Source organism: Schistocerca nitens, chromosome 3, assembly GCF_023898315.1.
Source record: "Schistocerca nitens isolate TAMUIC-IGC-003100 chromosome 3, iqSchNite1.1, whole genome shotgun sequence".
Lineage (NCBI taxonomy): Eukaryota > Metazoa > Arthropoda > Insecta > Orthoptera > Acrididae > Schistocerca > Schistocerca nitens.
The window spans coordinates 261,609,927-261,626,216 of record NC_064616.1 but is presented as its reverse complement, the minus strand read 5'-3'; the positions used below and the strand labels follow the sequence as shown (position 1 = coordinate 261,626,216).

At 42.8% G+C, this 16,290-nt stretch overlaps 1 protein-coding gene across 2 annotated transcripts in view; it reads left to right on the top strand.

The window, feature by feature from the left end:
* The window catches only part of LOC126248233 (cuticlin-4), a 251,274-nt gene that overhangs the window by 216,050 nt on the left and 18,934 nt on the right, over positions 1-16,290 (top strand). For both annotated transcript variants that reach the window (XM_049949061.1, XM_049949062.1), the window contains exon 4: positions 14,843-15,060. In XM_049949061.1, the coding sequence (XP_049805018.1) occupies positions 14,843-15,060 (218 nt within the window). The remainder of the gene's footprint in view (positions 1-14,842; positions 15,061-16,290) is intronic.

Here is a 16,290-nt window from a genome sequence, read left to right as displayed (position 1 = left end):
GCAAAGCGATATGAAATGGAATGAGTATGTAAGGACTGCGGTAGGGAAAGCGAAAGGTCGACTTCTGTTTATTGGGAGGATTTTACGAAAGTGTGGTTTATCTGCAAAGGAGACCGCATATAGGACGCTCATGTGACCTACTCTTGAGTACTGCTCGAGTGTTTGGACCTACCCCCAACTCCATCGCTACCTCGGAAATGATGCGTCCCATCGCTCGTGCGCCGACTATAACACCACGTTCAAACTCACTTAAATCTTGATAACCTGCCATTGTAGCAGCAGTTACCCATCTAAAAACTGCACCAGACACTTATTGTCTTATATAGTCGTTGCCGACCGCAGCACCGTATTCTCCCCGTTTACATATCTCTGTATTTGAATAAAACATGCCTATACCAGTTCCTCTGGCGCTTCAGTGTATATTACTATATACACCGCTGTCCCGGAAACCGGTACCAGTTGCAGCAAACGGACAACAAAAAATCTGTTTTCAATATCTCGCGTAGTTATTGATCGAATTTAAAAATGTAAAATGGTGTCTTTATCTACTCATTAAGAGATACAGTATTATGTTGGAAGTTTAACACAATAAGACAAGTGTTGTAGTTAGATACGGTGTATATTATTTTTTGAGGCCGTATGTACCCGGACTTCATTTCGCTAGTATTCGAGAATGAGAACGCTTACACGGGAAACTCCCCATTGTACCCCCCTCAAGATTTAGTGGAAAGATGGTCCACTGGACAGTCCGTCAAAAAATGAACACAGATCAAGCACAAAAACAGGAATATGGTATAATGAACAGCGAAAAAAGAAGCAAAATAGAAACAGTCAACGATCTAAGCTCAAGGTGTGCAACAGCGAGCGAATTTAAATAGCCGTTTAGTTGTTGTAATGTGGTCACTCTATTGGAGTGGGAAGGGGAAGATCCGTGTTCAAATCTCTCTCGCCACCCCGCTTTTTTTTCTGAAAGTTATGAACCCTCCGTTCGGTCATTTACGTGTCTGCTTCGCTACATTCAAATTTGTTCGAATGGTTCAAATGGCTCTGAGCACTATGGGACTTAACTTCTGTGGTCATCAGTCCCCTAGAACTTAGAACTACTTAAACCTAACTAACCTAAGGACATCACACACATCCATGCCCGAGGCAGGATTCGAACTTGCGACCGTAGCGGTCACGCGGTTCCAGACTGAAGCGCCTAGAACCGCTCGGCCACACCGGCCAGCCCAAATTTAATACATTGACTGCAAACAATGGTAACAGGCAGTCAATGAGAAACAGAGTTATTGCATGTAATACGTAGTACGCGATGTGCTTTATTCATTTTAGTTGACGTTCTGCAACAAACCGAGAAATGGCAGCTCTACCTCTGAATTCATGTTCTCACTAATGGCAGCTTTGTCAGGAAGTATAAGTGTAAACAGTGATAAGTGCCCCAGAAACGTGGTTGACAGTAGTAGTAACGTGTGCGGTGTTCGCGCCAGGATAATGCTTTCCAGGGACGATTTGTACAAATCCGATGCTGATGTGGATAAGTACGACTCAGATAAAGATTGTGAATGTGTTCTTGAACGCAAATGCTCTTCAGAAGTTGTTGCTTATCTCAGGAAAATGTGAATATTTGTTTAAGCAAGTAAACAATGTTGTGTTGCTTACCATAGTTTGCATGAGTTTACGTGCCAGTGTGACTGCAGAAATGTTAAGCGTCATCCGTAACATTGTTTGCGTGCTGTAGTCAGGCGGAAGCAAAATTAATTTTACATTACGCTGAATAATACATTAATTTTTGAAGTTCTTATACTTTATTATTGTAAAAATTGGTAAAACAGATCTTAGTGTCATAAACATACCTTTTAAATTTATGTTGTTGAAAGGTGTCACAGTATTTTTTTGGTAACTCGCCCAACAAAGTCAGTGCCAACCTGTGCCCTCCCTCTGCAAGTAAATACTGTTTAATACAAACTGACTCTTTTTAAGACGAAAATTTTTGATAGAATTTACGGTTTTAAAAATACACTCCTGGAAATTGAAATAAGAACACCGTGAATTCATTGTCCCAGGAAGGGGAAACTTTATTGACACATTCCTGGGGTCAGATACATCACATGATCACACTGACAGAACCACAGACACATAGACACAGGCAACAGAGCATGCACAATGTCGGCACTAGTACAGTGTATATCCACCTTTCGCAGCAATGCAGGCTGCTATTCTCCCATGGAGACGATCGTAGAGATGCTGGATGTAGTCCTGTGGAACGGCTTGCCATGCCATTTCCACCTGGCGCCTCAGATGGACCAGCGTTCGTGCTGGGCGTGCAGACCGCGTGAGACGACGCTTCATCCAGTCCCAAACATGCTCAATGGGGGACAGATCCGGAGATCTTGCTGGCCAGAGTAGTTGACTTACACCTTCTAGAGCACGTTGGGTGGCACGGGATACATGCGGACGTGCATTGTCCTGTTGGAACAGCAAGTTCCCTTGCTGGTCTAGGAATGGCAGAACGATGGGTTCGATGACGGTTTGGATGTACCGTGCACTATTCAGTGTCCCCTCGACGATCACCAGTGGTGTACGGCCAGTGTAGGAGATCGCTCCCCACACCATGATGCCGGGTGTTGGCCCTGTGTGCCTCGGTCGTATGCAGTCCTGATTGTGGCGCTCACCTGCACGGCGCCAAACACGCATACGACCATCATTGGCACCAAGGCAGAAGCGACTCTCATCGCTGAAGACGACACGTCTCCATTCGTCCCTCCATTCACGCCTGTCGCGACACCACTGGAGGCGGGCTGCACGATGTTGGGGCGTGAGCGGAAGACGGCCTAACGGTGTGCGGGACCGTAGCCCAGCTTCATGGAGACGGTTGCGAATGGTCCTCGCCGATACCCCAGGAGCAACAGTGTCCCTAATTTGCTGGGAAGTGGCGGTGCGGTCCCCTACGGCAATGCGTAGGATCCTACGGTCTTGGCGTGCATCCGTGCGTCGCTGCGGTCCGGTCCCAGGTCGACGTGCACGTGCACCTTCCGCCGACCACTGGCGACAACATCGATGTACTGTGGAGACCTCACGCCCTACGTGTTGAGCAATTCGGCGGTACGTCCACCCGGCCTCCCGCATGCCCACTATACGCCCTCGCTCAAAGTCCGTCAGCTGCACATACGGTTCACGTCCACGCTGTCGCGGCCTAATACCAGTGTTAAAGACTGCGATGGAGCTCCGTATGCCACGGCAAACTGGCTGACACTGACGGCGGCGGTGCACAAATGCTGCGCAGCTAGCGCCATTCGACGGCCAACACCGCGGGTCCTGGTGTGTCCGCTGTGCCGTGCGTGTGATCATTGCTTGTACAGCCCTCTCGCAGTGTCCGGAGCAAGTATGGTGGGTCTGACACACCGGTGTCAATGTGTTCTTTTTTCCATTTCCAGGAGTGTATGTCGCTCCTCTAGAAATTTTAGAAAGCAGTGACTTATCTGAATAAAGAAAATCACAATGGAAGTACTGTTTTGTATTTTTTATGTGATAATGAGGAACAGAGTTATTGCATGTAATACGTGGTACGCGATGTGCTTTATTCCTATTAGTTGACAGTTCTGCAACAAATCGAGAAATGGCAGCTCTACCCCTGATTTCATGTTCTCACTAATGTTCTCATCATCCATTCAGCCAGCGTCCAGTACAATATATTACAATTTAAGACGTACATCCAATCGGATTCATCAGACATATATAGCCAAAACTCACGTAGGGTACTTACATGGGTTTGTACAGAATATTTAACTCATGTGTACATCTGTAAAAAGTAATATACACTATGTGATCAAAAGTATCCGGACACCGTCAAAAACATACGTTTTTCATATTAGGTTCATTGTGCTGCCACCTACTGCCAGGTACTCCATATCAGCGACCTCAGTAGCCATTAGACATCGTGAGAGAGCAGAATGGGGCACTCCGCATAACCCACGGACTTCGAACGTGGTCAGATGATTGGGTGTCACTTGTGTCATACGTCTGTACGCGAGATTTGCACACTCTTAAACGTCGCTAGGTCCACTGCTTCCGATGTGACAGTGAAGTGGAAACGTGAAGGGACACGTACAGCACAAAAGCGTACAGGCCGACCTCATCTGTTGACTGACAGACCACCGACAGTTGAAGACGGTCGTAATGTGTAATAGGCAGACATCTATCAAGACCATCTCACAGGAATTCCAAACTGCTTCAGGTCTACTGCAAGTACTATGACGGTTAGGTTGGAGGTGAGAAAACTTGGATGTCATGGTCGAGCGGCTGTTCGTATGCCACACATCACGCCGGTAAATGCCAAACGACGCGTCGCTTGGTGTAAGGAGCATAAATATTGGACGACTGAACAGTGGAAAAACGTTGTGTGGATTGACGAATCCCGGTACACAATGTGGCGATCCGATGGCATGGTGTGGGTATGGCGAATTCCCGCTGAACGTCATTTGCCAGCATGTGTAGTGCCAACAGTAAAATTCGGAGGCGGTAGTGTTATGGTGTGGTCGTGTTTTTCATGGAGGGGGCTTGCACCCCTCATTGTTTTGCGTGGCACTATCACAGTACATTGATGTTTTAAGCACCTTCTTGCTCCCACTGTTGAAGAGCAATTCGGGGATGGCGATTGCATCTTTCAACACGAGCTAGTACCTGTTCATAATGCACGGCCTGTGGCAAAGTGGTTATACGACAATAACATCCATGTAATGGACTGGCCTGCACAGAGTCCTGACCTGGATCCTATAGAACACCTTTGGGATGTTTTGGAACGCCGACTTCGTTCCAGGCCTCGCCGACCGACATCGATACCTCTCCTCAGTGCAGTACTCCGTGAAGAATGGGCTGCCATTCCCCAAGAATGGAAGCTGTCATCAAGGCTAAGCGTGGGGCAACACCATATTGAATTCCAGCATTACCGATGGAGGGCGCCGCCAACTTGTAAGTTATTTTCAGCCAGATGTCCGGATATTTTGGATTACATAGTGTATATGTCTATATAGTGATACCTGTACATCATGTGTTGCGAGTAGTGACTTCACATTGGAAGGAAGTTGTTGTCCACTAATCTCCAAGCACTGCAGCAATTCTGTTGTCGCGTGGTATCGCAGTGGGCAGCCGAAAATGATGTGGCGTATGTCCTTCTCCGCGCCGCAATGACGTAGGAGCGAATCAGTCAGTTGTAGTCGATAGAAGTGTAGCCGGAACCATCCGTTCATGGTTAAACCAGTGGCGGGACGTCGTACAGAAAACTATGTGGTAGATGCCACAGGAGTACCACGGTCGTGCAGGGATATGCGGTAATATAGCTGCATAATGCCCTCCTCTTTGCTGGTACGATAGGCGCCACATGGTTCTGATCTGCTGCTGCAAGTCGCGCAGTAAGAAATGCGGTATTTTATTGAAGCTTCACTTCGCAGTTTCTCAAGACAAACAGCTCGTACCTTCGCATTGTTTACAGTCGAGGTCTTCAGTTTAAAGCTACATGAAGCACAAATTTAAATCGATTTATTACAAACTATTTTATAAGTTTCTCATTGTGTAACGTGCGTGCCCGCTTAGCCATTTGAAGGTTTGAAAACTTAACATACAATATTTGTATTTTACGGACTATAAGACGCACTTTTTTCTTCGAAAAATTACCTCCGGAATTCAGATGCGTCTCATACTCGAAATTAATATAAAAATTTCGTGTTTGATTTAAAGTTCCCGACAGTCTTAAAAATGACCATATATTCGATGTCGCGGGAAACCACAGCTACATGAAGCACAAATTTAAATCGATTTATTACAAACTATTTTATAAGTTTCTCATTGTGTAACGTGCGTGCCCGCTTAGCCATTTGAAGGTTTGAAAACTTAACATACAATATTTGTATTTTACGGACTATAAGACGCACTTTTTTCTTCGAAAAATTACCTCCGGAATTCAGATGCGTCTCATACTCGAAATTAATATAAAAATTTCGTGTTTGATTTAAAGTTCCCGACAGTCTTAAAAATGACCATATATTCGATGTCGCGGGAAACCTATCTCCATCTGGCAACAATGGATTCAACTTGCTGCAGCAATGCACCGATGCGACGAACGTGAGTTGCGGGGATTCACAAACTTCCTATCACTGTCTACCTCCTGCCCCGCCGTCAGAAACCCATGACACTGTCCAGCCCATGATGCGTCATTGCAGTCTACGGTGCCAGTGAACTTAAACTGAAAGTGATGTGTGTTATTGGTAACAGTAGAATATATTTGTTAGTAACCATTTTCGTAATGAAAAAAACAAAAAGGTATTCATATAATGTGGGCTACAAATTGAAAGTAATAGCATACGCAGGAGAACATGGAAATTAGTATATGTAGGACATGGAAACAGAGCAGCCGAGCGGCATTTCTACCTTCCACCAACAGAAAAAAAAAAACATTCGTGATTGGCGGGCTCATAAAGGACAAATGAAAAAAAACGAGGAAGACTAAATGTGCAAATGGAAGACTGAATGCAAAACCTAGAACATGCCATATTGAAATGGATTCAAGGACACCGTCAAAATGGCACTGGAATTAATATAAAAATGATTCAAATACACGCTCGTAAGCTAGCGCTGCAGTGGAACTAAACAGACATTAAGGGTGGTGTCGGTTGGTGCCATAGGTTTATGGACTCAGTATGCGAAACAAAACCAAAATGTCTAAGAAAATGCCACAAGAGTAGAAGAGAAAATATTATCTTTCCAAAGCATCCAGAGAAAACCAGTGCGGAACTAAGCCAAACAACGAATATGGACGAAACTCCTCTGGAATTTGATGTGCCGCGTAACAGACCGGGTGAAAAGTGCTGTAACTGTAACAAGTGGACATGAAAAATTCACTACACTATTGTCCTATCATGTTGTGCTGACGGTACTAAACTTAATCCAAGCATCATTTTCAAGAGCGAAACAATGGCAAAATCTTCTGAAATACCGCCATGTGTCGTTGTTAACATACATGAAAAGTTTTGGATGGACGAAGCTGGTACGAAATTATCAACAGAGTATGGGAGAGAAGGAAAGGTGCTTTATTCAAGAAGAGTTCCCTTCTTATGCTAGATCAGTTTAATGGTCATTTGAAAAATTCTGTGAAAGAGTAATTGAGGCACGGTAATACAGAGGTTGCTGTTATTTCGGGAGGACTTACTTCACAGCTCTAATCTCTTGATGTCTCGATAAATAAACTATTTAAAGTATATATGAGAGAAAATGGATGATGAATGAAACATGACATAAATCCACGCCGGAGGGAACTTTAAAACGACCTACAATCAAACAAGTGTGTCAGTGGGTAAAAAAGTCGTGGTCTAAAGTGAGGCCGGCCGCTCTGACCGAGCAAAGGTTTGTTAGGTTTAAGTAGTTCTAAGTCCAGGGGACTGATTACCTCAAATGTTAAGTCCCATAGTGCTTAGAGCCATTTGAACCTTTTTTTTTTCTAAAATGAGAAAAGACATTATTGTTAAATCTTTCAACAAGTGCGGCATAAGTAACACTGTCGATGGCAGTGAATACCGTCGTATAAATGAAGAGGACAACGATGACGACGAAGAGGAAGAAGAAGAAGAAAGTTCAGATGATTATTTTGAGGGATTTTAAAGGTCAGTTCGGTTTTAAAAACTAAGATTTTTTGTCTGTCTTTGCAGTCTTACAATAAAAATGGGAGAAATATTACTTTTAAAAAAAATTACTTAAAAATTAAGGTGCGTATTATAGTCCCTTAAAATACAGTAACCTTAGGTCCTGATAAATTATACAATTTATAGGCGTTGACAGAATCCAGTAAATATCTCTGCCGCTGTATGTCAGCAATTACACCGGGAGTGTGTTAGTGTCGAAATTGTCAGCCATTAGTTTTTCTTGTGCAAAAATAATTTTGTTTCTTTATTATTATTTCACCACCCTATCCCCGACTCATACCGCTAGGGGATGGGCTGAGACATAAATACAAAAAATATTTCAACATTTTCATTACTTAGAAACTTATTTGGAAAAATTTATGGTAAGCTCTTATGGGACCAAACTGCTTAGGTCATTGGTCTCTAAGCTTGCACACTACTTAATCTAACTTAAATGAACTTACGCTATGGACAACACACACGCCCATGCAAGAGGTAGGACTCGAACCCAAGACGGGGGAGCCGCGCGGACCGTGACAAGACGCCTTCGGCCGCGCGGCAAACTTTTTAGAATTTCACATTATCGGTGCAAACTGAAATCAGTCCACATCCGCCAAAAATTGACAAGAGTCGTCAATGACGATGCAAGATAATAATGGATGAATATGTTCTTCAAGTGAACATTGTGATATTGCTAACAAGCGCCGATAGAGCTACTGTGACCGCAATCAATTCCGTTTCAGATAGTGCTGCCGTCACACGGCTGCTCTGCGCAGCTGACGGGATGTTGTGCAATTTCATCGGTAGATGTCAGGTTTAACGCTATAGCGATAGAGAGCCTATACAACTGTACTGACATCTACCAACGAGATCCCGCACTATCAAATTGCACGCATAACGCAGCCTTTGGTTTGCAGTGCAATTGGCGTGCTGTAAGCATTACTTATTTGTGGAACGCTGAGCACATACATATTTCTTTATCCTGTTTCCCATGTCGTATAAATTGATAAACATTGTCAGTCAATATAATTGGAAATAGACGTTCACTCTCGGTACCACTCTTAAGGCTGTTCGTTATATTAAGTCTGCCGACGGACGCTTTGGTCTAAGGTGCCCCTGAAGGTGCACGCACCATCGAAGTGACCTTGACTTTCACTGAATTTTTGAACGCGCAGATAAGATATACTTGAGTATAATCTGCGCCATAAATGAAACCAAACTTAGAGTTAGGAGAAATTTATAACGGGTAGCATAATGTGGGATTATTTATCGTTTGCCATGATTTGGTTATAGCTCATTGTTGTTTGAGATGGTGAGTGAAGTTATTGACACTAGAAAATAATGTCAAATGGAGAAATTGGAACATTTCCGACACATTATTCCGTGTTTTGAGCTCAATAGAAGTTGACAGCGGGGGACACAGGCAGAAACATTTGCGCTGTGTGTAGGGATGTTGCTATTGGACAGAGCACGGCAAGAAAATGGTTTTGTCGTTTTAGGAAAGAGTGTTTCCACATTAGAGACGCTCCACGTTCAGGAAGACCATCAGAGTTTGATGAAGATCGTTTAAACGCATTAACCCACGTCAGTGTACTCGCGAACTGGGAAATGTGATGAACTGTTATCGTTCCACCACCCTATGATATTTACATGCAATGGGGGATGTTCAAAAATCGAGTGTATGGGTAACGCGTGCTCTAAGCCTGGAGTGTCAAACCTTTTAGCTTACCTTGGCCACAATGGGGTTGGGGGGGGGGGGGGAGAAATATTTTGGCTGCACATAATATACTTAACACTAACACGCTGAGGAAGAAAAAGAGGGGGGAGGGATAGGGACGGTCGGACGTATGGCGTAGGTGTCGCGGGACTTTCAAATTGAAAATGTTCTTTCATCAAAACTTTGCATAAACGGAATTTTATAAATTTCGCGTGGTAGACGCTCACGTCTTGGGCCGCACTGATACATGCCTTGGGCCGCAGGTTGGACACCCCTGCCGTATATGCTGAGAAACGATATGTTAGTGAACACTTGCAAAAATTGCAAACATGTTTACATGAACATTTTAGTAAACCTCTCACATTGGGACATACTTATCATATAAAATTTGCAAGAGCGGTACAACGAGAAACTATTCCACAAAGCTGGCGTCGCAAAATATCTCACAAGGTAAACAGGTGTCAGAAAACGTCGACAGAATGGTGCGCGCAAGAAATCTCTGTCAGCTCGAACCAAGAAACAGTTCTGTGAAAACAATATTCTGAGCGTGATGACCGTTCAGCGCAGTTACAGGTTCGCTCCAATGGGTAAGAGGTTTTCAGCAACCAGGTTACATGGGATAACGTCTTCAAGGGCGCGCGGCGTTAGACTGCCTACTTCTACTTACTGAGCTCCTTGACATTTCCGACATCATCGGATGTTCGCAACGCTTACGTCAGTGATTCTTTCCCATGTACTACCAGCCTGTGTTTAAAGAAACAGCACTTCATCTTCTTCATACTTTTGTCGTTAGGCAGAGGGCGAAGAAACTCGAACTTACTGTTGTGTCTACTTCAGGACGACGGAGGCAGGTGATATAATTTGATGTATACATGACATTCACAGTGACTATAATTCATAAAAAATCCGGTAACCCAAAGACGCAGTTACTGCCACAGGACTTATAATGGACACTGATGAATCATGCCGCTTTGTACAATTTCAAGTAAAGGTAACCCGAAGTGGCTCCCGATCGTCCTGACATCTGTGTGTGGAAATCGTTTAGATTTCAGAGCTACGCTTATCACGGAGTTTTTTCTTATTTGAAAACGTCAGTTACAAATTCTGTATCTGTTGCAGATTATGTTAATTGAAATGTCTCAGATAGTTACCAGTTGCTTTTATTAACGGGCGGGAAGCCTTTCGCGGTGCGTCAATAGTCTGTCCAACGTTAGCGTTCCCTCAACATCTTTATTTAGTCATCAACAACGAATTTAGAAAAAAAGCTTGGATTGTTTACTGTCCTGTAATACTTGCGAAAAGCTCCCAGGACAACTGGTAATTTTCGATCATTTTCTCTTGATTATGCCTTATGGCTATGCCACAGCATTTATATGGACCTAGATGAAGGTTTGAATAAACTTTTGGCGTGCAACTGGTTGGCTGTATGATTCCCATTGTATAGATTTTAAGATTCTCCGTTTCATATTAGTCAAGCGGAGGTTTTTTTTTTTTTTTTTTCTCTTTATTGTAATTTGAACACCCCATACAAAGGTGGGCTGGCAGCGGAACAGTGTACTCCGCTCTTCAGCCATAGGCAGTACAATAAAAAAAAAAGAAAGGGAGACAGACAAGTAACAGAATGGCGGTTTAAAAAACAGGAGATACAATAGTTAAAAAACATGAAGCCGTTCACACTTGACGAAACAACAAGAAAAACGGCGGCACTGGGCACAAACACTGACGAGGTAGACGACGCATGTGAACGAAGGAGCGTAGACGGCGAAAAACACTGATGCACAGACACGACGGCACAAACACTAAACCGAGGGCGACGATCTCCGGCGCGCGAAAGTTCACGATGCGTGTGCGAGTCCGGGGACCTGCCAAGAGAGGAGGAGGAGGAGGAGGAGGAGGAGGAGGAGGAGCGGAGGTTTTAAAAACCGTCGATTTTTTTATAGGCTTAATATCCCACAGACATGGGAGTCGACAGTATGAAATACTTTGACAAGGGCTTAACAAGCGATCAAGAAAAAATAATCAGTGACATAAAAAGGTCACATTTTTTCCCATTTTTGCAGATAAAACCTGCAATATATAAGGAACAGAGCAAATTTCTACGCTACACTATGTGATCAAAAGTATCCGGACACCTGCCTGAAAATGACTTACAAGTTCGTGGCGCCCTCTATCGGTAATGCCGGAATTCAGTATGGTGTTGGCCCACTCTTAGCCTGGATGACAGCTTCCACTCTCGCAGGCATATGTTTAATCAGGTGCTGGAAGGTTTCTCGGGGAATGGCAGCCCATTCTTCACGGACTGCTGCACTGAGGAGAGGCCTGGCACGAGGTTGGCGTTCCAAAACATCCCAAAGGTGTTCTATAGTATTCAGGTCAGGACTCTATGCAGACCAGTCAATTACAGGAATGTTATTGTTGTGTAACCACTCCGCCACAGACCGTGCATTATGAACAGGTGCTCGATCGTGTTGAAAGATGCAATCGCCGTCCCCGAATTGCTCTTCTAGAACATCAATGTAGGCCTGTGCTGTGATAGTGCCACTCAAAACAACAAGGGGTGCACGCCCCCTTCATGAAAAACACGACAACACCATAACACCACCACCACCTCCGAATTTTACTGTTGGCACTACACACGCTGGCAGATGACGATGACATTCAGCAGGAATTCGCCATACCCACACCCTGCCATCGGATCGCCACATTGTGTACCGTGATTCGTCACTCCACACAACGTTTTTCCACTGTTCAGTCGTTCAATGTTTACGCTCCTTACACCAAGCGAGGCGTCGTTTGGCATTTACCGGCGTGATTTGTGGCTTACGAACAGCTGCTCGACCATGACATCAAAGTTTCCTCAGCTCCCACCTAACTGTCATAGTACTTGCAGTGGATCCTGATGCAGTTTGGAATTCCTGTGTGATGATCTGGATAGATTCATTCATTTCCGTGTCCAGTCAGCATTTCCAAAAAATAGCAGCTACGATAACTTTGTCATTTCCTTTGTAAACACCTTGTATTGTGCTCGGGCTGTCCAGGAGGGAGCATACAAGTACGTGGCTTGGATCTTCTTCAGCCCCGCAGTCGCAAAAGGTGTCAGCACTCACTGGAAGGATTCCCCATTTCTTCAGGTTGGTCTTCAGGTTGAGGGACCTCCATACAGAGTCTCTAGTCTGGATAGATGCCTGCCCATTACACATTACGACCCTCTTCAACTGTCGGCAGTCAACAGACGATGTCAGCCTTAAGCTTTTGTGCTGTACGTGTCCCTTCACGTATCCACTTCACTATCATATCGGAAACAGTGGACTTAGGGATGTTTAGGAGTATGGAGATCTCGCGTACAGACATATGACGCAAGTCACACCCAATCACCTGACCACGTTCTAAGTCAGTGAGTTCCGCGGAGCACCCCATTCTGCTCTCTCACGATGTCTAATGAATACTAACGTCGCTGATATGGAGTACCTGGCATTAGGTGGTAGCACAATGCAGCTAATATGACAAACGTGTGTTTTATGGGGTGTCTGGATACTTTTGATCACATAATGTATGTTGAAAGATCATTTTAAGGACAACAGCTATGTTCTTTGTTGCAGTTCATGACCTAACAGGTCGAGAGTTATCGACAGTGATCAGGGACAAGCTTGAAAGTTACGAACTTGATTTGTCAAATTTGTGTGGACAGGGCTACGATGGGGCGTCCGCTATAAGTGGATATCTTCGACAATCGCAAGCTGTACTTTGTGAAATTTTCCTCAAGCTAAACATGTACACTGCATTGTGTGCATGGTCTTAATCTGGATTTGTTTTATGCTTGTTCTGTTCAGCCAGTTCGAAATTGCATTGGCAAAGTATCAAAAATGTTCAAATGTGTGTGAAATCTTATGGGACTTAACTGCTAAGGTCATCAGTTCCTAAGCTTACACACTATTTAACCTAAATTATCCTAAGGACAAACACATACACCCATGCCCGAGGGAGGACTCGAACCTCTGCCGGGACCAACCACACAGTGGCACAGTATCATCAGACTTAAATTTCATTAACGGTTCGTCACAATCTACAAACATTCTAATAGAAAAAGATGCCAAGTTTCGTGATGAGCATATGAGAAGCAGCGGTCTTTTGCTCATGTGTGAAACCAGATGCATTGAAAGACATGATTCACTAATAAGATTTAAGAATATTTACACTCTGATATTGTACACTCTGGAAGTTCTGAAAGAGAGCCAGTATCTGGATACATCAGCTAAGGCCAGCTAGATTCTTTGTGCATCATAGAAGAGTGAATTCTTGTTCTTATTTCTTGTACTTAGAGAAATGTTTTCCCTAACTTTGCAATGAGCAAGGTATTTCAAAAAGTTGACTGTGGTCTCTTACAGGCAACTGAATACGTACAACACATTTGTGAAATCTTGAGTGCCTCACATGGAAATGAAGATAGCAAATTAAAAGAGCTATTCCGTGAAATAGAGTAATTGGTCAATTTTGATGATTGCTTTCTTATCAAGAGTGTCAAAACCACTAACCATCCTTTTGCATAGTTTTAGGCTTACTGCAATTAACATAAATGGCAGCCTTGTGCCAGAATTCTCATTATTTATGCTAAGAGAAAGAACACTGTTCTTCATTTCTGCCATTGTAGAATGGATAGCCCTGCCCATCACCTGGAGTAATTTTGAGAAACATGTAAAACCCTACGTCTGGACTCACTTTGGACACAACTTCACTTGCATATGTTGTTTTTCACTTTGTCTCCTAGCTGGGTGTTGATATCAATCTGGCACCATCACCGGAGCATCTGAAAGCTGATGAACTGGGCAAGAAATTTTTTCCCACTGAAAAGATGTATTATAATTTTAAAAATGACTCATTCCATATCATTGCAAGAGTTCACAATTATGATCCACAGAACATGCACATAATTAATTAAGACATTGTATCTTGTCCATCTCCAGGGACATGTACAGTTTGGAAGCATTACCAGCATCATAAATCTCAACTTCATATGAACTGTCAAATCTTTGTCTCCATGGGCAGAGATTTATTGAAGTGCTGTCCCACAGATAGGAACCAACTGCCTTAACTCTGAATTTTAGGGTGATGTAACTCATCTGGAAATGTCTGAAACAGAAAGACACACATATGTAGCTAGACATACAATCCACTTTGCTGTACTAAACTAACTGTTTCTTAGGTGATTTCAGAATGTGTCAGCAGGAGTAGCACTGCATGTGTAGTAACCTTGTAGCTTGAAAATACCATGTGAGACTGTGACAGAACTTTGTACAAGTACTTTTTACTTCCTACAACAGTGTGTTTGAAAGATTCATGGGTGACATCACCACTGTTAAAAAGTCCAGGTTTCCTAAATAAATGGGACTGTATGTTGATGAACCAAATTTAGGAGATGAGCATAGTACATGAAATTATGTCTTTCAACTATTCACAGGAGCAGCAAAATGGAACTCTGATCAGGACGTGCGAATAGAGTGTAATAGCAATGAGATTCTTGTGGCAATACGAACAAGGACTGGTGCATTCAATGGTATGGTGTACCCTCGGGGGCTGTCGAAGAATTCCAGTTGCATGGCTGAATTTCTCCAACAGCCATCACCTGTCCGTTACAAACTACCACTTCGCTCTTGCAACACGATGAGTACTGAACTTGTGAGTCTTTATTTTTTTACCTTTATGTCATGTTATTTGCACTGGCACTGAGCACTGGCACTGTTATGTTTCATCTGTTGTTCGTTGCACAAAACTGTATTAATTTCTTGTGCTACTTTCACCTTTGTTATCTGCAGTTCATGTAAGATTTAGATAGTACGGAACTTAATGCACATTTAGATATTTTAAACTAAGTTTAACATTATTACAGAAATGTGTATCAGATCACTTTTTTTTACCAAATATATCACAAAATTATGCTACAATCACAGAAAGTTGTGTGTGTGCGTGTGTGTGTGTGTGTGTGTGTGTGTGTGTGTGTGTGTGTGTGTGTGTGAGGAGGGGGGTTGTGATAACCATCTGAAGTCCTTTCATTTTATTCTGAATGAATCTACAGTCACTGTGCAACGATTGCATAGTAAATAACAATAATACACACTTACATCCTAAAAACTTCAATGCTACATAAAAAAGAATGTGATGAAATTTTGTTTCTGCAGTGTTCAAGAATAATAATAATTTAGCTGAAGTTTTACACAGTATTGCAACACATTTGGAAAGTATCATATTTGATGAAATTAAAGAAATGGTGTTCTGATGCAGTTTACTTTTTAACCATAAGCCACTCGTATATTTATTCAATAAGAATATCATTATTTCCTAATCGCATGCATCTGGTGATCACTTAGCAGAGAATTTTTGTTATGATTAAATAAGTTTCTGTTACCTGCATTTAGGTAGCAACATTTTCTTAGAATGAGTGTGAGGGATTTTGAGACTGTCAATCACAGAGCTGAAACATACTCATCTTCACAGTAAATTCACTCTGCCAAAGTTAAATAATACTGGGTAATGAGGATTATTTCTTTTCTTTCACTTTAAAGTGGAGAGTTATGGCAATAAAAGCTAAAACAAATAGAAGTAAAAAAGTTATTTATGAAACTTAGTTGATGCTATAGCTGTTGAGAGCAAATGTGAAACATAAATTTGTACCTAGCAACCTGAGGATGTGCATACTTTGCAAATGGAAGGGAAGTTGCACATGACTGAACTACATTTCTTAAAACTGAAATGGAATCTGTTGCCAACTAAGAAATAATAGCAAGCCATTAAAAAAGACAATGGCAAGCAAAGTAGAAAATTGTGCAAATACCACTGAATTACATGAAAGAGATTACTTGAGATTTGGTTTTTACAAAATTGTGAGGAATGGCTAAGGTAACAAAATAA